We start from the raw sequence: 23,416 nt of genomic DNA on the forward strand, positions 1-23,416 counted from the left end.
TTTGCACTGGAAAGAGCAGCCAGGTTCTTATGCATCATTTTCAAAAGCTATATCATAATATAAAGTGATAAACAGAAAATGCTTGTGCCAACAGACCTTTTTGATGGACCTTTTAAAAACTTAGTCAAGGGAATTAGAGGAGACTGCATATATGTGCAGCTGCCTCTCATCTGCCATCATCATTCAGTATAAATATTTAACCTAATTTACTGGCACTTGAAGAATCATAAAGATGTGCTCCCTAGAAGCAGAAGAATGGTTTCACCTGCTGTGTTTCACGTGATGCCGTCTTATTCTGAGTCAGATTATTGATCCATCTTGTGCCTTTCTTGGTCTGTTTACTCTGACTGACAACAACTCACTTGAGTTTGCAGGTCTTTACCAGCCTTACCAAATTCCTTCTAAATGAAGATACCAGTGACTCAATGTGGGATCCTGTATAGGTACTGCAGGGCTGTGGCCCCTCCCCAATGTTTTTAGCAATAGAACTGTTTTTGATAAGACATCTGAACTGCTACTTTTTAGCCCAATCCACAGGACTCCAGCGGCCAGGGATGACACCGCTGCTGCACTGCTGTGTCACCTTCAAAGGACTTCCAGTTGCTGCGGGGAGGCAGCAAAAATAGAGAAAAAAAACCCCTGGCTGCCTGAAAAGTCCTCCACAGGGCTGAGTGGAGTTATGCCACCCTTTCCAGTGGCGTAAGCCCCAGGCTTGTGCCACAGTGTTCTTGGCTCGAAAGCCTGGGTGAAAGCTGACTAAAGTGGCTCTACCCCCAGGGGAGGCACCCCCAGGGGAGGCACCGGCCACCCTGTGCCGGTGTCTGCTCAGAGACCAGTGTAGCTCTGTGGTGGTGCCCACTTCCATGTTTGGCCACTGCAGAGCTGTGGTGTGCCTGAATGCCGGTGTATTTGTTCCCTCCAACAGTGTTGGTACTCCTTACACTGGCATCATCTGCACCAGCGTGGCTCTCCACATCTTCCAGACATCCCCCCGCCCTCTGGATTGGGTCAAAAGTCTCATGTCCTTTCTCCTCCACTCACACACACACAGTTTCATTGAAGCTTCATTCATTTCGTAGGGTTTTAATCAAATGTCATCAAAGGTCAGTTTGCTATGACATCTAAATGCACAAGTCTGAGCAAATTGGGGAGGGGAGGTTCCCTCTTCCCCATAACCTGACTCTCAACCTCTAATTAATCCAAATGAAGAATTCTGGTTTGTGAGACAAAACAAAATCCACTTTTTCCAGGCATTCCATTTGGAATCACATCAAACTGGAGCTGGATTCAAGTGTTCCCAAAGCAGGTGCTCTTCTTTCTTTCTGTCTGTGGAAAGGGAAGCAAGGTAGCATGCAAGCACAAGGACAAGCTGTCTTTATAAATCATCACAGAAAAACACATATTTGTCAGGATGTCTAAATGTGGCCTTTTTAAAAAATGGACCTTAATGTATTTTTTCTTTGTTAAGGTCTGCATCTTCCTCCAATCTGACTTTGCAAGACTTTGTCAGTGATTTCTCTAACAGGTAGCTTTTCATAATTTTCTTGCCAAAAACAACGAAGCAGCAGGTTATTTTGAGATGATGTAGTGGTTAAGAGCAGGTAGATTCTAATCTGGAGAACTGGGTTTGATTCTCCACTCCTTCACCTGAGTTGCAGAGGCTTATCTGGTGAACCAAATGTGTTTCTGCACTCCTACATTGCTGCTGGGTGACATTGGGCTAGTCACAGTTCTTTGGAATTCTCTCAGCCTCACCTCCACTAGGTAATACCTGCAGCTCAGGGCTCAGGACCATACTATCAGCTGCCAGCATGGCCAATTGGCCATGCTGGCAGGGGCTGATGGGAATTGTAGTTCATGAACATCTGGAGAGCCGCAGGTTGCAGACCCCTGTCATAGAGTGTCTGTTGTGGGGAGAGGAAGGGAAAGGAGCTTGTAAGCCACCTTGAGTCTCCTTAAAGGAGACAAAGGTGGGATATAAATCCAAACTCTTCTTCTGTTCTTCTACTTGCACTAATTAGTTAGGACTGAAAGAGGTGAGATGCCTCATTTATGTATTTACAGCAAATTCTTCCAATTGTATGCCATCCAAGACTGTGAAAATATCTAGGGTCCTTATAGCATCCAGAACAGGGGGATTAGGCAATTATGATAGGGAGATGAGTAACTCATGGTGTGCCGCATGCAACCATAATCCCTGCTTCTCAGGACTGGCGCTATGAAGCCACACATATTTTCCCCTTCCTTCCTAGTTTCATCTCCCCCACTCCTGCCCCAGCTAACACCCATGCTCCTCAAACATCAGTGAGCATTTTCAGTCCTCTTTGCGCTATCTTTTGGAGGGGGCTGAGGTGAAATCTTTTTTTTAAATTTACACAATAATGCATATCTGTGGAGACATGTGACTATGCAGAAATGGTGGTCCTTTTTTGCAGCTCCTGCTGACCATAATGAGACCAGCAACTTTATTATGCTCTTGTTCTTATGTGATGAGTAATGTGTTTCTTTCACTTATGTTGCTTTGTTTTTTAAGAGATTGTTACGCCTGATTCCTGATGTACATTTTAAGCTATTTTTTCCATACCAGTTTAGCAACTAATAACTTGTATTGTATATTATGTCACCTAGTTTTCCTCACAAGTTTGTGATTTGCCTAAATCAACTAATGAAAATCATGGAACCAGGATAAGAAATTTGTGTGCTGTTAGTCTCTTTTTTGTGTTTCTAGCTTTCTTCTTAATGTGGGATTGGTTTGTAACATTCCTAACACTTTGTCAGAATGAATGAAGACATAGCAATTGAAGGGCCCAATTTCTTTTCCTTCTGTCTCATTCCTTCTCCTTCTCTTAGTAAGGATACACTACAGCACTTTGGATAGGATCACAGCAATAGGCCAGTGGATGTTGTTATTCAATGTATTCTTCTTTCTAACCCAGCATTCTGACTGTTATTTGACTCAAGCATGAAGCTGAAGGAAGTTCTGAAGGGAACTGTGGGTTTGAAACAGAGAGCTGGTTGGGAATAGAAGTTGATAGCACAATGCACAGATGAGGACTGTGAATGAGAAAATTGAAAACATATAAAGAAAATATATGTTTTTTTCTCTTTCTCATTCACAGTGTGCTATCAAAGGAAGAATATTGAATTTCTGATTCTAGCCAATGATCCAAAGAGAAAAGGGGAAGGACTCTTTTTTTCAAGAAAGAGCACAATAAACTTCAGAGCAAACCCTCCATAATGCATTGTACCAGTTGCCTGCGTAAGCCATAAATACATGATCCTTGGCATATATGTTTATTAGTGAGAACACACTATTTTTCTTGGCAGAGATGACTTGCAAGCCTGTCCATTTCACCTAATCCTAGAATCGTCAATATCTATTAATTCCAGTGTCTTAATTATCCTTGGACATAACTGATTTCTGGACTGGGCCCACACTACTGAAATATTTCAACTGTAAATTCAAAACTCATAATTTCATACTACCTTGGTAGGAATCCCTGAAGAGATTTAAAGGAAGAATTAGTGGGTTTAATTTAACAATTAATTAACCCATTTAAATGGACTTAGAAAGTTGTAACCCTGCTTGAGATGGTACTGTTAGCATAGTAACAATGTTCTTAATTTTGTTAATAATTTGTGTAATAGATAATCAACCATCAGTTCAGTAACCCTTATTAGGCATCAAAAAAGAAACACCAAATAAAAATTTCAAGGTATGAGAACTGGGAGGAATGTCAAAGGTATACAAACATAATATAAACAGAGAAGAAAACCCAAAGGATTATTTCAGAGTATTAATCAGGAAATTGGCCACCATTTCCAATAATGTAGGGTCCTGATTATTCAGGAAATAATTTGATTTTGAGTTAGGTGGACAAGGGTCAAAATTGAGGCCTTAAGAAAAAAATGGGTCTAAATTCTGTAAATTTTGGGCAAACAAAATGTGCTCTAGCAACTCTTCAGAAGTTAGCCAATACGTGCAAACGTCCTTCTAGTGTAGAGATTTTGTAAATCTCTCTGGAGATAGTGTGAGAGGAAATGTATTGGTTTTTGCTCTGGTAACCACCCATCTCAGCTTGGAGGTCAAACAGTATGTTTAGATAACCAGCGATCCTACATTTCCTGGGTATAATATAAAAATAGAGAGGGGAATACAGACTCCTTGCTTTGCCAATTAATAGTTGATATTCCTAGTCAAATAATCACTCCTTAATACAATGGAGGATCTTGTTGGAGGAAAGCATGTGAAGCTAGTCCCAAGTAAAACCCAGGGGGAAAAATGTTGGACTCAATAAGGGCCTACCAAGCAGAAAGCTAAAGTTGAGGAAGGGCAAGATAGATAAGACTGTTTGAATCATGAAAAAAACATAGCTGGACCCAAAATTTAAGGGTTTTTTTTGTTTCCAAATGGTGCTGTCCTGCCTCAAGACAGCATAAGGTACACAGTGGGGGACCCCAAATAGTTTGTAGAGGAATCTGGATTATATTTGCTCCCGTGAAATACATCAGGCATTGATCCATAGGGGAACCCCATAGAGAAGCTGTTTAGTCACATTGGAGTTGAATACCCTTAGGGCTGCCGGTATAAACCTGAGATAGTTTAACAGCCCTTAACTATGATCTTCCTATGCTTGATTCAACTAGCTTTGTGGTGATAATTTATACCCAAATATTTGTAGAGGTTAGCTTGCTCAGGAGTGTCACTACCCAGATACCAATTTGTAGACTTGAAAGTGATTAAAAAGACCAAGATCTTAGGTTTAAGTGGGCTGATTGATAACAATTTGTTAGCACAATATTCACTGCATTTAAACAAAAGGCAGGTTAAACCAACCTTGGTGTGGGATAATAGGAGCATGTCATCTGCATACAGTAATATTGGCAATGACACATTACCTAGGGTAGGACAATGTGAATCAACAGTTCTCAAAAGGTCATTAAGAAACAAATTGAACAAAAAGGGGGCCATAACACATCCTTGTTTGACTACTTTATTATGATTTTAGGAGTCAATAAACCAACGGGTGAACATTTCATTTGGCATGTAGTGTTAGTGTGCAAGGCTTTATAAGCCCTAGAAGTCTAGAATCAATACCCATGGCCTTAAGTTTCTGCCACAGAAGCTCTCTTGTGACTGAGTCAAAGGCCTCTTAAAGATCGAGAAAGGCAGTAAAAAGATTGACTTTGTCTCTCTTAATGTACTTGGAAATAACAATAATTGAGGCCATACAATGGTCTAAGGTGGAATACCCTTTTTAAAAACCAATTTGTTCTAGACCCAGGATCCTGTTCGCATCAATCCAGTATAAGAGTTTGTTCAACAGAAATTCAGCATAAAGCTTACCAGTTATCGAGAGAAGATTAATGGGCCTGTAATTGACTGGAAGAGTATGGTCTTTCTTTTCAAATATAGGGGTTACAATGGCATTGGTCCATGAAGAAGGGACTGAAGTGACTGAAGTGAACAATTGAATGAAGTGAACAATAAAGCTAAGAGTGAAGACCACCAATCAATGATTGTTTTAAATAACTCTGGTGGAAGGATATCAGGACACAGGGCTTTATGGGACTTAAGTTGCTCAATTAATGGTCGAATTTCGTCAGGTGGCCAGGTGGAAACAATTGAGATAGAAAACAGGGTATCTAGAGGATAATTGCCACAGTTATCACCAGGGCCATAGCTGGGCAGGAGTGTGCCCAGGGCACACTCTGTGATTTCTCCCCCCCCCCGTGGCCCCCCTTCTCCCACGGCCCCTTCCCACTTACCTTTTCCATCTGGCAGAAAACAGCTTTCTGAAAACAGGCCTGGCAAGGTGGGACAAGGGGGTGGGGTCAGGAGCGATTCCCCCCAGGTGTGCGCCCGGTGCAATGTGCCCCTTCACGCCCACTTGTAGCTCTGCCACTGGTTATCACCAAACACCTCTTGGAGGTAGGTAAACCACGTGTGCTGTTCTATATTAGTTGTTGGCACAGCAGATGTGTGCATACCACAGGCCACAATTGACCAGAAACCCCTCATATCATTCTTCAGGACAGACTGAATACGGGATTACCACTTGGATTCAATAACTTTTTGTCAATTTTCCTGAAGAGCTTGCATTAAACTTTGTCTAAGAACAAAGTAACAATTAGGTAAACAAGAGGAATCACTATTTCTGAAATTAGAAAAGATCTTTCTTGTTTGTCTCTCATGACACCTGCACTTTTTTTCGTGAAGTCTACAGTGCACATTGCAAGTGGAAGGGGAAACACCATGATCATGATCAACCATATTGGACTCAGTTAAATTTCTATCCAAGAAGAAAAAAACCCAACACGATTAGCTTTACATATCCAACATTTAAATCGATCTGTAATGTATATCTTATTTAATTGGACCGGGACAAGATATCTTCTATAAAGTAATGTATATTGTATCCATATTGAATAATGCCAGGGTTGATGAAGCAGATATCCTGGACCAAGTCCTGGCCATTACTACAGTCTTTAGATCTCCATCCCATAATGTTGTAAAAGTGTTATATCTTTTGTCTGAATTTAGCAGAAGTTTATAGTACAAGGAAAACATTCCTTTTTAGTAATTCTTCTTGAAAGTTATACAAAAGACACACATTCACAGACACATACATTTAAAAGAAGTGAACAGGAAAATAAATAATGTATATCTTAATTGTTCAAATTCTCAAAAACCATTATAATTTAATTGGTTCCAAAAATTCAAGTCTTCCATCTATTCAAGATTTCAGCTCAAGAAATATTACATTTGTTGTTCAAATTGCACTCCTCTTCCCCATAAGAGGGAAGATCATGAAGACACAGTTTTGACCTACCACAATCACTGCAGTTGCTATAACTTTATTACCCATTATGCCTAGCCGATACTATTACACTTGTGTTCTGAAGAACAAATGCAGAACATCTAGCCTTAACAAGAATATAGTGTCTAAAATGGTCCTGGATCTCCATATCAGAAAATAATATGTATAGACCTGAATGTCAACCACACTATGAATTTACTTCAAAGAAGTTGCATTAAGCTCCATTGCTCAGTTTCAACTTTGAATCTCAAAAAATGGTTTTGAAAATTGCAGATATAGATGTCTAAATCTGATCCAGGGCTCTACGTTCATTAAACTTTATTTCAAGTGGTATCTATGAACATGGACTTTTCATGGCTGTGAAAAATGTTTTTTTATACCTTAAGAATGTTGGGTAGTTATTTGTCTATTACTGTATAAGAAAATACATGGGTCAAATAATACTGTACTAATCCAACAAAATGCATAATCAAAATAATGCAGATTTTGTTTAATAACCCTATTTATTTTGTATACTGGTTATTTTATGATTTTAAAAACTTTTTGTATATTGTAATCTTCGTGTATTACAATTTCCACCAAAATACTGCAGGTTGGAGGGTTTTTTTAAAAAATGGGACATTCTTAACTATAAGAGAAATTCCATCTTTGCACATATTCATTTTACGTTGCTTTTGCCATTAAATTCTTCAGTTGCCTGGCACTTTTTGATACTAATATCCAGATAGCCAACCCCATTGACTTTACATTCTTTTCTCCATAGATGGATGAAATGCAGTGGGGAAAGGGAGTGAAGGAGATCCCTTCTTCTGTCTGCAGTCTTCCTTGTAAACCAGGAGAACGAAAGAGGATTATTAAAGGGATGTCCTGCTGTTGGCAGTGTGAGCTGTGTGATGGATACCAATATCAATTTGATGAAGAAAACTGCAAAGTCTGCACCTACAATCAGCGACCCAATGAGAATCGAACCGGATGCAGCCCGATCCCTATTGTAAAGCTAGAGTGGCATTCCCCATGGGCTGTCATTCCAGTTTTCCTGGCCATGCTTGGAATTATTGCCACCATTTTTGTTATGGCAACCTTTATTAGATACAATGACACCCCAATTGTGCGGGCTTCTGGAAGGGAACTCAGCTATGTTTTATTGACGGGGATATTTCTATGTTATATCATCACTTTCTTAATGATTGCCAAGCCAGATGTTGCAGTGTGTTCCTTTCGGCGTATCTTCCTTGGATTGGGTATGTGCATAAGTTATGCTGCACTGTTGACTAAAACAAACCGTATTTACCGCATATTTGAACAGGGCAAAAAATCAGTGACAGCGCCCAGGCTTATTAGCCCAACATCACAGCTAGCAATCACATCAAGTTTGATATCAGTACAGCTTTTGGGGGTTTTCATTTGGTTTGCGGTTGACCCTCCCAACAGTTTTGTAGATTATGATGAACAGAAGACTATGGAACCAAATCAAGCCAGAGGAGTTCTCAAATGCGACATTACGGATCTACAAATCATATGTTCCTTAGGGTATAGCATTCTGCTAATGGTTACATGTACTGTGTATGCCATCAAGACTCGGGGTGTCCCAGAGAATTTTAATGAAGCCAAACCCATTGGATTCACTATGTACACTACCTGTATAGTATGGCTTGCCTTCATTCCAATATTTTTTTGCACTGCCCAAGCAGCAGAAAAGGTATGTACAATTAAATCATTTACATTCAATCATTATAAAAATAAGTTGTACATTATAGACATGAATTGGGTGATTGGAAAACAGTTTGAATTCAGTTGATCTGTCAGTTTCATGGCGGCATTTGTTTTAAGCTATACCTTTTCCAGAATGATGAATGAAATCAGTTGTCATCTTAACACAAGGGACCGCTCCTTGTGAAGTCACTTTGATTACAGGATGTAAAATTAGCATCTCTCAATAAGAGTGGTGTACCAATCCACATGTTTGGAGTTCAGATTAACTTAAATGAGCACATTATTGCTGAGAGCAAAGGGGTCTGTTGAACAAATAGACATATCACAGACACATTTTTCAAAGTACAGATTGTGACTCAGCCTTATTAATATGAATAAGGCATGCCCAGTGGTGAGTATTCAGAAGGATAAGAAACAATGTACCAAGGTTCTGAATTTTGATAATAATTGTATTGAATTTGATCAATACAAATGACATCTCTGGGTGATTTTTTACATATCTTTGGGAAACTCAGAATGAATGGGAGTTCCATACAAATAAAACTAAACAATAATACAAGGCTACTGTGATCAGTTAACTGTATCAATAGGAAATTATTTCAGTCAGCAGTTCCACTAGTGTAATTATGAATAGTTACATTTTTTAAAAAAAATGTAATGGTGTAATTGAATTTTCTAAGTTCTAAGTGATTAAAGGAAGGGGAAAATTAGCCCGGGGGAGACTGAATGGGTGATCATTACTTGTGTTCACTGAATTAGACCACAGTGCTGGTTCTCTCATGACAAAATTGTTGTACATCCACAGTTACTCTTATTTAGCACTTTATAGTGTGATGGAAGCTGTAAGACCAAGAGGCACTTAGAATAAAAGAGAATCACAAACAATATTTTTTGTATTTTATTTGGATATTAACAAAGAGAGAAGGCAAAGGAGAGTTCCGGAGCTGGAAATCTTGTTTTAAAGTGGGCTTGGTGTAGGATGTGTGCTTATGAATGACGCGTGACTCCATTTTATTAACAGGGGGGATTCAATCCCTGGAGTCAGGACCTGGAGATTGTTTGCTTTGCCTAATTGTGCAGAATACAATTAAATATAGTCCAGTGTTATGGATAAGTGAACAGTTAAAAAAATAAAAACACATTGTGTTTTATTGTGGTTAAGCACACACAGTGTGCTTGTATACAGTTCTCTAGGTGGTGCTAGAGGAATCCTTCCCCTTTATCTAAAGTTTAGTTTCTTATTGTCTTTCTTTGCAAGTATCTAGGGGAAACTTATTATATTATTAACTAAAAACATTGCAGCAGAGGCTCTCCTTCCTGGATCATCTAGTCCAATCTTCTATAATTGTAGGATTCCCTAGACCTGAGCTATACACAGATAAGACTCATCCAGACTGTTTGTAAATACCTCAAGGAAAAAAGATTACCCTGCATTTTGTGTGGCCTTGATCTCTCAACGGAGGGAGAAGCTTCTCTTGAGAGCACAGCTAAATCTATTTCTCCAGAACATTTACACATTGCTTATTATTCTTACACACACCCCGGCGACCTAGTTACAAAGATCAGTGTGTTCAATACTTCATTTGAAAATCAATGACAACAAGCCAAGTAGTGTTAGAAACAATACCGATGTCATTTCAGATATATGACTTGTGAAGTAAGAAAAGGATTATGAATAGTCCGGGAGGTTTGTAAAAAGCAGAAACCTGCCTTGACATTGTGAAAAAGCACCGAATACCATTGAGTTTAAATGTTGTTACGCTCTTTAAAAATATTGTGTTTGTGTAACCAATATTTAACAAGGAAATAAACGTAAATGTTCTTGTGATGATGTGGAGGCACAGGTGGAAAGGCTGCCAGCTGCCTGAAGAAAAATGCCCTGGCCTGTTAATAAAAGTTTAATGGGCAGTTATTTACCAAGTGATGTGATTTACCCTTCTGCCATGGGAAAAAAAACCCCTTAATCTTCCACACATTAAGCCTCTATTAAAGGGGCAGCACGTTTTGTGCTGGCAATCCTGTACCTAGTGTTCAAATTAGAGGATGTGAGAGTGGTCTCCTGAAACACCTTTGATTTCCTTCACAAATGAAGTCCGGAGTAAAGATCTTGAGATTCTTGAGAATCTCCATCTGTCCGGCTACCCATCTGAATTAGGAATATAAAATCTAAACCATACCCTGCAATTCTAACAACACTTCCCTAGGAGTAAGCCATACTGAATCAAACGGAGCTTGCTTCTTAGTACATCTGCTTAGCATTACTCCCATAGTTTAGTTGCCAGATCCATGTTGGGAAACTCTTGAAGGTTTGGAGATGGAGCCTGGGGAAGCATTAGGGACCCTAGTGGGGTACAAATGCTGCCAGAGTGTAATTCCTCCAAACCAGCCATTCTCGTAATGAGAACCTGATCCCTGGAGATGAACTCAGGAATATGAGGGGATCCCCGGAGGTCCCATCTGGAGGCTGGCATCCTTAGTCTTGATCTTTCTGTCTTTGGTGAGTTACACTTGGTGGGGCGACCACTTGTGGTACTTTGTATCTGTAATGCTTATCCTAAAAAAAACCTTCAGTTCAATTAATATTACATGTGTTTTTGTAAGGGTTTTTTTTTTGCAACTAACAACCCTTTGCTATTGATTCCAACTGCAGATGAAATTATTTGGTGCCTTTATGTTTTATATTGGACTGGTACCTTTTCAGCAAAAGGATCTCAGCAGAACCATCCACCATGTGCTAGACCCTATTTGTTTGAGAATGCTCTGCATGGGCACTAGTGGGTAGGCACTAGAACCCAAGTGGAACGTTCTAAAACAAAGACGGTCGAGCACATGGTGGATGAAGTTACAATTCTACTTAGTTCCTTTGGTTGAAAAGGTTACAACAATAATGTCTGTTGTGTGAGAAAATACAACAGGCTGATGCGAGGGGAGGACAGATCCAGCAAAGGATGCAGACTAAAGGGGGCAGCTACAGGTGGAAGGTGAGGGGGGCAAGGGATGGGGGGCAAAGTGGAAAAGTTGCACAGGGGAGAAAGGCAGCAGGGAGGGAAGCAAGAAGGGCACTCTAAAAGGGTGCGGTGGGAGGGGCTTTTGCATGGGACATGGATGCACAACTGCAGCTCCCTCCCCTCCATCCTCCCCCCCCCCACTGACCTGCTCTCTTCTTCCTCCTGCCTGGCAGCTGCATCCCAGCTACTTCCATGGCAGCTCCTGGAGCCACAATGTCCCCCCCGCAGTTGCTGATGCAACCCCCCCGGTTGCTGCTGCCCCCCCGGTTGCTGCTGCCAGCGAGCGTAGTCCCAACATGGATGGCACTTCTCTCCATGAAGGCAGCAGCAACCGCAGCCGCCGGCGGGCCCAAAACCGGCAAGTGCGGCCTGGGCACAGAGTGAGACTCTGGGCACTGCATCTCAGGAGAGACCAGGCGCAAGGACCGGCTGGTGCCCAGTGACTCACTCTGTGCCCAGACCATGCTCGCCAGCTTCAGGCCCGCCATAGGCCTGCCAGCAGTTGCTGATACCGTGGGGGGGAATTCTACACCCCCCACGTGACTGGAAGGCCTGCGCCCAGGGACTTGTGACCCCACTTATCCCTCTGGCAGGTATGTGTCTGCCCGCAGCCTTCTGGGAGATGAGAACTCTGTTGGTAAAGTTAAGGATTGTGGAAGTTGTAGTCCAGTTGTCCTCTTTTTGCTTGGGAAAGGGCACCCTCTGGACTACATCTCCCAGCGTCCTTCACTTTTTCTGGTTCTTCGTCAGGATCATGTTGCTCAAGTATATATTCAGACTGTACAGGGGCAGATTAGAATTACTGAGGAGAGTGAAACTGAACTACAATCATGCACAGTTGTTGTATCTGATGCTGTACATGGATGTTTTGTGTGGTTTTTCCCTGTTTTTCCCTACAAAGAATGTACTGTGTATAGTAAACCAGCAGACTTTTGACTTCTCTCATATAATAGACTATAAACTAGTGGAGTGCTGGCAGTGTCACTTCATTTATGATGGTATTTGGTTCTGGAAGCATTTTATTCCATCTTGGGAATGGTCATTCTGACAATCAGTACATCTTCTCATCTCATGTCTCTCATTAAGATCTATCAATTCAGGAATGCTATCAATTATGCACTGGGCTTTTCCTTCTGAGAATTATTGGTTCCTTGCAGTCAGCCACTGAATAGAATCTTGCGATCAAAGCCTTCTGTTGCAGCAGTGGAGATCTCAGTATAGCTAATATCCCTCTAACCTAGTTTGCTGCCCAGCTAAGCACTATGGTGTAGCGTAGCTTGTTAACCTCAGCCTTTGAAGGGTGGTGGTGCACAAATGAAATGCTAGCGATGCTACTGCTGAAATAATTGGCCTCTACAACAAAACTGTTTTAAATTCTTGAGCTGATCCATGGATACCTTGATCAGAAGTGAAGCAGCCTCCAAAGACAGTTAGACTAATTATAGAAGCTATAGGTTTATGCTGGAATCAATACAAAGTGGCACTTGAAAAGAGCAGAAATGGCTCTGGTAAGGTCGAGCAAAGCATGGCTAAATCAATAAGCCGAATTGAATCAAAATATTAGAATAAGAAAGTGAGAAGATAAGGAGGTAAGTGAATCAACCCACTTCTATAGCAAAATATTCATGAAACTGATAGACAGTGAATAGAGATTTTCTGAAACGTTCCCCGTTTACTTGCAAAGATAGTTTCACTTTGAATTGTAAAATTTCTTGGGAGCCAGAACCACATTTCACTACTGCTTTGTGGGAGTGGCTCAAAATCAGATGTAGATGTTGTCAGTGGTTTTGGGAGGCAGGCTAATGTCCCATATGGATTGAACTTGCTTCCAAGAATGTGCTTCAATCCTCTGCAATAGGTAAAGATTTTTTTTTAAAAAAAACCCTTGCAAATGAGCAGCAGAGGTTCCTTAGCACAAAAGCTATTGTTGAAAGGCTGATTATGCACAAGGCATCTGCTGCATGATGGGGGTAAATGTGCCACAATATTTTTTGTACAGACATATTTCCTCAAGCCCCACTTTCACTTTCTATTCTCCTTGTGGCAAGCAAGACCACTTCTAGCATGAATTTAATTTTGATTCACAGCCAGAGTGGGCAGATTTGCCAGTGAGCACAGCTTTGCCATGGACCTCTTCTCTCTGCCCATAGCCAGCCCACCTAGTCTCACCCCCTCACACAAACACACACTGCCTTTGCACACTTCTTCCTCGTCCTTGTCCTTGTTGCTGACTCCTTCATGCTTATCTAAATGCTTGTATCAATACATCAACATAGTAATAACAGAAAGTTGGCTTTTGCAAAGGAACAACACAAGCAAAGTCTTTTTCTGACTCCACCCCACCTTCCCCACTTTGCTTCTGCCCTCCCTTATGATTGGGAGGGCATTTTTAAAACTTTCAGACAAGCTTCTATTTAAAAAAAAGCCTCTCTTGCAGCAGCAACAGCAGATTGAGAGAGTGGGTGGGAAAGGAAGGGGAAGAGAATATCAGTGAGATCTGTGCCTTTAAGGCTGTTGATAAGCAGAGTTAAGAGAAGCAGCAAGATGTTAGCCAGTTGAGACTTTAGCAAGCAGCTCTGGGGCAAACACTAGGCTTGCTCCTTGCGTGTAAACAGAGAAATGTGCAAGCCCACTGCGCTGAGAAGAGTCCCAAATTAAGCATTCTCTGCATAATCAGCGAAAGAGTTGCCAAGATATATAAAGTTTTATAATAGTCCACTTTAAAACCTGGGCTTGGTATGCCATGTCTTCCCATGGCTTCAGCCTGGGTCTTTCTCCAACCCTGTTTGGCAAAGGTTCTGGCCAGGGAACTGAATGCTGATTCTGCAGTGAGTCTTCTATCATCCAATCTTTCAGAAGGACTGTCTGTGTCTTTACTATTAAAAATATGTTCACTCACTTGATTCCTTATTTGGGCTTTTTGGAGTTAGCAATTAAAACACATATGTACAGTCAACTTTTTAAACATATACCAACTGCTCTGGGAAAAAGTGGGAATTCACTTTACATTAGAAGGGTTAGCCAATCAGTTCAAATAGGAATCACAGTTCTTCCAAGGCTGATTCTAAAGCAAAAACTACATGGTAAAAAACATGATGAACGTAAGATCAGTTCAGCTTTTGTGAACAGCTTAAGAAAACAACCGTGTAATCTTAAACAGAGTTGCAGTCTTCTAAATACATTTTCGGCATGTAGTGCCAATAACAGATGTATCTCACCGAGAGAGCTTTGACTCTTCAAAGCTTATAACTTGGAAATCTAGTTAATCTTCAAAGTGCTGCTTGAATTGAATCTTGCTCTTCTACTGCAGACCAACACATCTATTCACCTGTAACAAACGTTTAGTTAGTGGCTTGTATTTTACAAAATCTGCAAATGGGATAAAGCTGTTTTCTTGCCCTGCTACAGCCCGCTGAGTCCTTCCCTTTCCCATTCTCCCATTTTATTAATGAAAATCAGAAGATCTTCCTGAACCAAATGCATTCTGTAGTGGATGAGAGTGAGGAATTGACCAAAATTGACTGACCAGTGGAACTACCTTCCATCATCCCAAACAGGCCATAAGGTACAAGCTAACATTTGAATCCTGTGTTAGGTTGGGATTAATGCATGAGTCAAATGTTTTTATGAAGATTTCCATCCCCTTCCTTCAGACTTTATAGTGTAATAATGGCATGTATATGATGTGCTGAAGTGGTAATGAGAAAACTGCTGAAGGCTTATATCTCCAGAGTTCAATTCTATTTGTTTATTACCTTTTTTGCAACTCAAGCCAAACTGTGTAAATAATATCAGGACACTGTCTCAGTACTCTGCATTACACATATGTTCATTTACAGGTAAGGTTTCATGGGCGGGGGGAGAAAGAGAAGCTCCTTGGGTAATTTTTTTAAAAGATAAAGAACACTGGCTTACACAAAAAGAATTGTGCACATGCTCTCTTGTTCTTCATGTCTGTGACCACCGTAGCAGTGACAATAGCAATGTATCAATATGCATGTTATCACTTCTGGTATTCATGCAGTCAGGAAAACTATTTTATCTTTCCTATTTTCTTTGGACAACTTCCCTTTTGGGGGAAGAGGGTTGTTGGTTGGCATTTTACTCCATTTTGAAGCCATGGACATGCAACTGAGCCCCAAACAGGCATCAGTTTTAACAGAATATTTCTATCAAATTTTATTAAGATGGTCAGGATAAAGGACCCCAATGTGAAGAAACCAGAAAAGCAACTTGAAAAATGGACCCTGCGTTGTCATCAAATTCATTAACATCCCCAGCCAGGAGTTTAGCATTGACTAATCTGTGCGCACAGTAAAGAACCAACTTCCTCTCCAGCCTTATCTGCTCATGAGAGAAAGGTCAGAAAGTATATCAGGAGCTGGGGTTTTTTTGTGAGAATGTCACAATAACCCTTTGCAGTGGAAGAAATCTCTCCATGTATCTCACAATAAAGGTTTATAGTCACCACTTAACAATGGTCTAGTGTTGGAGCACTGTTTAGTCAGGATGTGGGAGAGATGAGAAAAATGTCAGCACTGCATTTGTTGCCTCAAGACAAAACTCTACTTCCATACCCCAATTGCAGAGCACCTGTCTCACAGTTTCCCCACTCATATATCTTAACCAGCAGGAAATGTGAAGCCCTTAATCCCAGTTACTGCTGCTCAGTGATTTCTTTTAACAGAGCCTTTTTTTTTAATTTAAAAAAGGTCTTTCTATTCAAATCAATGTTGGAATCAGGATGCACAGGGTCCATATGGCAATATGTGTTTTCACTTGCCAGCATTCACATTCACTTGGGTATGAACACAGGCTATCTAAACACTATAATTTGTAGGCCAAACAGTCCAAATGAAATAATCTCCACATAGAAAGTTGGTACTATATCTATACATTTAGGGGGGTGAAGGTACTGCCTTTTATTTTGTTGCAACATAAATATTGATTGACTAGTTAAAGCTAACATATGTTTTACCAGGAAGATACTGTATGCCGCTCAGAAGTGCTTCACTGGCAGTTGCTATGGCGACTATATATGCATGGAGATCAGTGTCCACTGTCATACTGTGAAACATTTGTCAGTCCTATCTCTTAAATAAATCTAATGTTTTCAGTGGAACCCATGCTCTGTTAAACATTAACTTATATGTGTGTACTCCTTACTATTCTTACATCTCTGATAGTGGGAGGAGCTACACAGCAGTATGTAAACCACTGTTTGGAATCCCAAAGCTTAACCAGGTAGTGAAAGCCAATTTGGTGGTCTTTGCGCAGCACAAATCAGACATCTGGGGGAGTTTTTAAAAAGAGGTGATTTTATTTTTTGTCCTGACAGCTCAAATAAGATGTCTTAGTGACATCTTTAAAAAGCCGCCTCTCTTTTTTTGTCCAGACAGCACAGGCATCAAAGGAGAAAAGAGGATTTTTCTCACCAGACCTTTAAACTATCTGGTCAGTTTCTTCCTCAGCTTGCACCCGATGTTTTGCTTACTGCTGAAGGAATTTGCCCTGCAATATATAGTTTTCCTTTTTTAAAAAAAATCAATGTGGTTTCTATGAGGAAACACAGAGACTATAAGAATTGTAGTCTCTTGGAGGATTGTCTACCACCAATTGAGAAGCATTGGGTAGACCTGCCCTCTGCGGTCCCAATACTTTTCAATGGGCGGTAGACCAGCCCTCTGCGCAGCTAAGATTCACATAGTGTGCCTCCATTTCTTTGCAGATACCTCATTGAAATTTTTAAAAAGGAAAACTATATAGTTCCAGAATCGGTAGGAAGAGCTGAGTACAATTGTTTATTCTTTGACTGAAAGGGCACCCAGGATTGGAGCCTGCAGAGTGAACGTCCTGGGGGCAAGCTTTAGCAAATTGAGGCAGAGAGAATCTCTTCAGCAGCACACAAAATGTTGGCTGCAAGCTGAGAAGGAAACTGATCAGAGAATTTAACGATTGGGAAGGAAAAATAAGATGCCTTCTGAGCTCTGCACATCCAGGCAGGAAACATCTTGCAAACAATTTGAAGGGGGAAAGTCCATTTTTTTTGCATCTTCAAAATAAGACAGCTTGGGCTGAAATGAGTCATCTTGAGGTTGTCTTGGGGAAAAAGCTGCACAGAGCTCCTCCTCAAGATGCTTTTTTTTTTGCATTCTCAGGATGTTTTATTTGTGCTGTGCAGAATGAACCACTGTCATTCTTGTATTTGCAGTTACCACTGCTAGGACCAAAAATCTTGACTATATTTCCATAGAGTTTCCAACTCTGTAAGACAGATTTTGTACTTTCTAAATGCTCCGGCTTCTCATCCTGCTTGTAGTTCCCCACTGCTGCTCAACACTTTCCTTCACTTGAGTCATGGGCTGGTGAGAGAAGCCCTGAATGGTTCCACACAAGCCCGGGGCTTTCCCAAAAGCACCGCTTCAGCACCATGAGCTCTTCCATAGTCTCTTTCATGCATGTGCGGTCAGCCTCCCTTTCCTGCATTCAGATTGGCTGAATTTTGCCCCATCCCCCACATTCACTTTCACTATAGTTTTAAATGACGCTGCATGAAACAGGTACTGAGAATCAGTGCCCTTGCCTTCCCGCCCCCATCTTAAATCCTTGGATGTGTGATGGGATCGCCGTTCTCCCCTCCCATCCCCCCCAGTCTAAAATCCTTGCATGTGTGAGAGAATCGCTGCCCTCCCATTCTCGGTGCTTGCACATGCTGTTTTTCTGCCCAAGGCTTCTCCCGCCTTTCTAAAAACCAAGGTTTCTCCCTCCATTTAATTTTCACTGCAAGGGGAGGAGGATGCTGCTTCTCAGTGCCTGTCCATTGGTGGGGAGGGCCAGAGTGGCGAGGCGGGAAAACTGGCCCCATTTCTGCTACGGAGGAGTTTTGAATGGCAGTGGAAGCCTCCGGAGCAACAAAGGGGCATTTCAAAAGGACCTCAACATTTGCAGTTCAGGAAATTAGCGGAGCAAAGCCAATGCCACAGGGCAGCTCCAGGGCAGAAACATGGCAGCCATGCTGCAGCACAGGGGCAGTGCAAAACTCCCGATTGCATCGGGGCATTCCCCATGCCAACAGAGGGGCAATTTCAACATGCAAAATCAGCCTAAGATCAACAACAATTTTCATTAACTTTTGGGATGTTTATCAGACATTTCTAGCTGTCTTGTATTTTATAGATGATCCTATGAAGGCAGTGATGGCCTATGCATTTATCTTAAAGGCTTCTATGCCACTGACATTAAACCCCCTCCCCCCAGGCCCATTTCTGATTAATGGTTCCCAAATCATTGATCCGTTTGATGGATATTTGAACTGTCAATTACTGAATAATTAATCAAATGTGTTCAACCCCTACAAATTGTTCTCAGCTACTTAGCAGCAATCTAACATGGCCAAATATTGTAGTCCTTTAATTTTATTAAGCGTTGAAGTGTTATCATGGAGTTTAATGATCTGACATTTATGCTTTAATCTCAAACATTCCAGCCTCTCCCCCTCCCCAATTAAATGAACCGCAATACAAAGCAGACTAGCCCCTATATTTCATAAAACCTATTGAGAATTTGCAGTTATGTTGCTTTCACCCACCCTATTCAAATATTGTAGAATTATACAGGAAAGAGTAATTCTATTTTGCTTAAAAGCATATTACCCTGATTGTGAGACAGCACTCTTTAAAGTGTTAAAAAGTTATTATTGATGTTATTTTTGTACGTTCTCAGAATGTGTATGTGAATGTAAGAAGGCCTCCTGCTGCTTCTTGTAGTTAAATAAAGTGTAAGGTGTTATATTTTATTGAGAGTAGGGCTATATGTAATTTAAACAGTGGTTACCAGGAAGAAAAATGAATGCTCATTTACCACTGAAAATGATGAATGAAAAGGGGAAAGAAAAAGAATCACTAGTTTTAGTGCTGTTTAAAAACAGGAATGGTTAACAGTTTTTGCTTTCAAAGATTATTCGGTATCCATCTCAGTACCATTTAACCCCCTTATGAATGTATAACCTAATCTTGTGAAGACAAAAAATGTTCAGAGATTTCCAACATTGTTGATGTATGTTTTCAAACTATCTTATTCATTACACAGAATAATACAGAAGCATTTATTATAAACTCATGGGAGTTCTGTGATAAATATTTTCAAAACTACTATTCATTTGATTGCTCTTTGTGTATAATTTTTATTTCAACACCCGGGAACCTTCCTTTAAGGCATGAACTGCACAAAAGGAATAATGCATAGAATTGGCAGCAAATTTTAGCTTGTGATGAATAAAACAATTTCAAAGCAATATTACTCAGTGGCATTATTCCAGCAGGCTCATCAGTGAAATATTTTAGTAACATGCAGAACTATTAGGTAGTATTATAAAGAGTAGATTACAGTTGACAAGTTTATATTTAAGGAATTCTGCCAGTGGCATCAGGCTAGCTGATGGAGTCAGGGACAGACTGGGGCAAAACCTGGCATACTTTAGTGACAGCTTTTCTGGCTGGTAGGTGAAAACAAAAGAACATCCCTGCTGGATCAGACCAGTGGTGCATCTAGTCCAGCATCCTGTTTTACACATTGGCCACCCAGTTCCTCTGGAGGTCCAACAACAAAGCATTAAGTCTGAGGCTTTCCCCTGTTCCTCTGAATTCCTCTGAACTGGGATTCAGAGGGTGACTACCTCCAAGCATGGTGTTTCCCTTTAGTCACCCTAGCTATTAGCTACTGTTAGACCTATCCTCCATTAATCTGGCTAATCACACTTTAAATCTATGGTTGAATCTCCACTGAAAATTAAATGCAGATACAACCAGGTTTCAAAAGAAATGGCACCTTTTCATCGAGGTTTCACCCTCCCCACCGCGGTATGTGTGTGATGAGGACTTCGATGTCTATCATGCTTTCAAACAGTGCAGCAATCCCCACTATTGCGCAGTCAAATGCGCGATCTGCTCAGCGGCTCTTCCTTCCTCATCCTGATTGGCCGTTGTGCTGTGTTGGGGTGGGAATGCCCTCGTTTCAACAATTTCTGCTACCCGTGCCCACGTTTAAACAGTTTCTGCTCCTCGTGCCCACGTTTACACAGCTTTTGCTCCTCGTGCCCATGTGTAAACAATGCCACGTTGACTCTGCCAGCGCAATACCAAAAAAAAAGGCTGTGCATGCATCATGAACAGCCCACTGTGCTCTGATTGGCCAGAAGGCCCCGCATCACTCTCTATGGCAGGTAAATTAAATCCATATTTGACCGCCAATCCTCCCCTCTGATCTGGATTTGGCACATTTTTTTAAAGGTGCACTTCCTTGCATGTTAACATGTTTTAAGGGGGAGTGGGAGCGCCGGAACCGGGATGAATCCATGTTTGGCAGTTCAACTGTGGGGAGTTCTTTGTGAAACCTGGATATTTCGTGTATCATGCGATTAATCAGCAGTGGGGATTCCTGTTATGTCTGTGACCATCAATACAACTTCTGGCAGTGAATTCCACATTTGAATCACTCACTGTGTAAAGAAGTATTTATTTTTTGTCTCTCCTGAATCTGCTGTCCAGCAGCTTCATTGGCTGCCAAGTTGCCCTCTTCTGTACTTATTCCAGCTCTGCAATATGTCCTTTTTGAGAAACAGTGACCAGAACTGTATACAATATTCAGAACCAGACCAGAATTCAGAACCAGACCAGAACTGTATACAGTATACAGTATCCAAATGAGGCTGTGCCATTGAGCTATATAGGGGAATTGTAATAGCAGCCATTTTATTTTCAATCCTTTCCCTAATTACCCCTTTTTCACTTCTGCAGAACATTGGGTTGACCCATTCATTGAACTATCTACTATCACCCTGAGATCCTTTTTGCTCTCAATCTCAACAAGTTAACCCCCCCCCTTGCACTTGCAGTTGTGGAGGTGGTTGTCCCAATGTATATCACATTACAGTTACCAGTGCTGACCCCCATCTCCCCCTATCAAGATGCCAGAATCCTCTACCACCCTTCCTTCTTTGGTTTAATAGAGCTGGTAGGGTGGAAGCTATGAAAGAAGCACACTATGAAATCTGTGTGTGAAACAGATGGGGCTGAAAACAATGTCTCATATGCAATAAATGAAATTGCTGTTTCTTATACATATTATTAGGCATACCATGGGAGAAGCGTGCCTCCCAGAGGCACACTGGTCCCTTTCTTCTTGGGACTGTGGGATTGGGGGAAGAAGCGCCCTACCCACCCATGGACCACTCTTGTATCCTCAAACTGTCCCATATAACCATTGGTGCTCGGTTGCAAAAATCACATTGCTTCCATGGCTACATGCAAATTTTTGCAATGGCACCTATAGTCTGAGGACACAAAAAAGATACCATAAGAAGAAGTGGAAGCTGTGTCTTCCCATATGCCTGTGGTGGCGAACCTATGGCACTCCAGATGTTCATGGACTACAATCCCCATCAGCCCCTGCCAGCATGGCCAATTTGCCATGCTAACAGGGGCTGATTGGGATTGTAGTCCATGAACATCTGGAGTGCCATAGGTTTGCCACCACTGCCATATGTGATGGCCATTCATCTGGCAGATATACAATTCCTAATGTATGTTTGATATAAAGTCCTTAAGATATCCACCAGGAAACATGAGTGCATTATTGCACTTAGCAACAGCTCCTCAGGTTGGATTGTGATTAGGGTTGCCACCCTCCATTTGGGGCCTGGAGATCTCTTTGATTTTTCAGGGATTTGTTGGAGTAGTTCTTTCCAAACTCCACCCTTCCCAGACTCCCCCTCCCCACAAATCTCCAGGAATTCCCCAACTTGGAGTTGGTAAAACATGAATGTTAGAATAACTCCTACAATTAGTCAAAATGATTTGTGTTGTTTTCTTTCGGTTTAAACTGAATCCAGGAAACAAATATAGCTCCTGAAAGGGCTTATAAAATACATAGTGTCAATAAAACAATTTAATTTAAAAAGTGTTTGTTTTTTTAAAGTTAATATTCCAAAAATCTTTTAATAACAGTGTGTGTGTGGGGGGGGGGGTGGGGGGCAAGTAGCAGAGATATTGAATTAAACTGTTTCTAAAAGCCCCATGCCAAGATGGAAAAGATACAGAAGAGGTACCTCAAGGTAATTAGGAGGTGGGAATAACATCTCTATGGAGAAAGGCTGAAGTGTCTGGAACTTTTCAGTCTAAAAAAAGGACAACTAAGGGGAGACTTGATAGAGATTTGTATAATAGACTCTGGGCAAACCCAAGGGTTACTTAACTAGTAATTAAAATGTGACAGTTCAGTGCCAGAGGATGTTATAATGGTCGCAAGTATCGGTGGCTTTAAAAGGGAATAAAACAGATTTATGGATAGGTCTATCAGCAGCAACTAGCTATGGTGACTAAAGGAAGTCTCCATATTCAAAGGCAATAAACTTCTGAATATCCATGCCAAGTAGGGCTTCCAGCTGTGGTTGGGCAGATATCTGGAGATTTTGGGGATGGGCCCTGGTGGGGGTGGGGTTTGGAGAGGAGGAGGTCTTCAGCAGAGTACAATGCAGGGGCAGAGTGAGGGGAAACTGCGCCAGGGGCACGCGCTCGCCCTGTGCCCCTGCCATGGTGCCGCCCACCCTTGAATGCCCCCGCCATGCTCCTGTCATGGCGTGGACATGCCTCCTCCACTGCTCTGCCCAGGGCATCACCCCCCCGTTCCCCCCGTCCTGTGGATGCTACACCACTGGTACAATGCCATACAGTCAACTCTCCAGAGCAGCCATTTTCTTCAGGGGAAATGATCTCTATTTCCTAGAGATCAATTGTAATAGCAGGATATCCCCAAGCCTTACCTGGAGATTGGCAACCCTAGTGCCACAAGATAGCAGGGGAAGGCCTCAGCGTTTAT

General features: G+C 41.4%; 1 protein-coding gene across 2 annotated transcripts in view; it reads left to right on the top strand.

Moving 5' to 3' along the window:
- Positions 1–23,416, top strand: part of GRM7 (glutamate metabotropic receptor 7) — a 651,468-nt gene that overhangs the window by 508,136 nt on the left and 119,916 nt on the right. For both annotated transcript variants that reach the window (XM_048487962.1, XM_048487963.1), the window contains exon 8: positions 7,585–8,520. In XM_048487962.1, the coding sequence (XP_048343919.1) occupies positions 7,585–8,520 (936 nt within the window). The remainder of the gene's footprint in view (positions 1–7,584; positions 8,521–23,416) is intronic.

The sequence above is a fragment of the Sphaerodactylus townsendi genome, linkage group LG03, assembly GCF_021028975.2.
Source record: "Sphaerodactylus townsendi isolate TG3544 linkage group LG03, MPM_Stown_v2.3, whole genome shotgun sequence".
Lineage (NCBI taxonomy): Eukaryota > Metazoa > Chordata > Lepidosauria > Squamata > Sphaerodactylidae > Sphaerodactylus > Sphaerodactylus townsendi.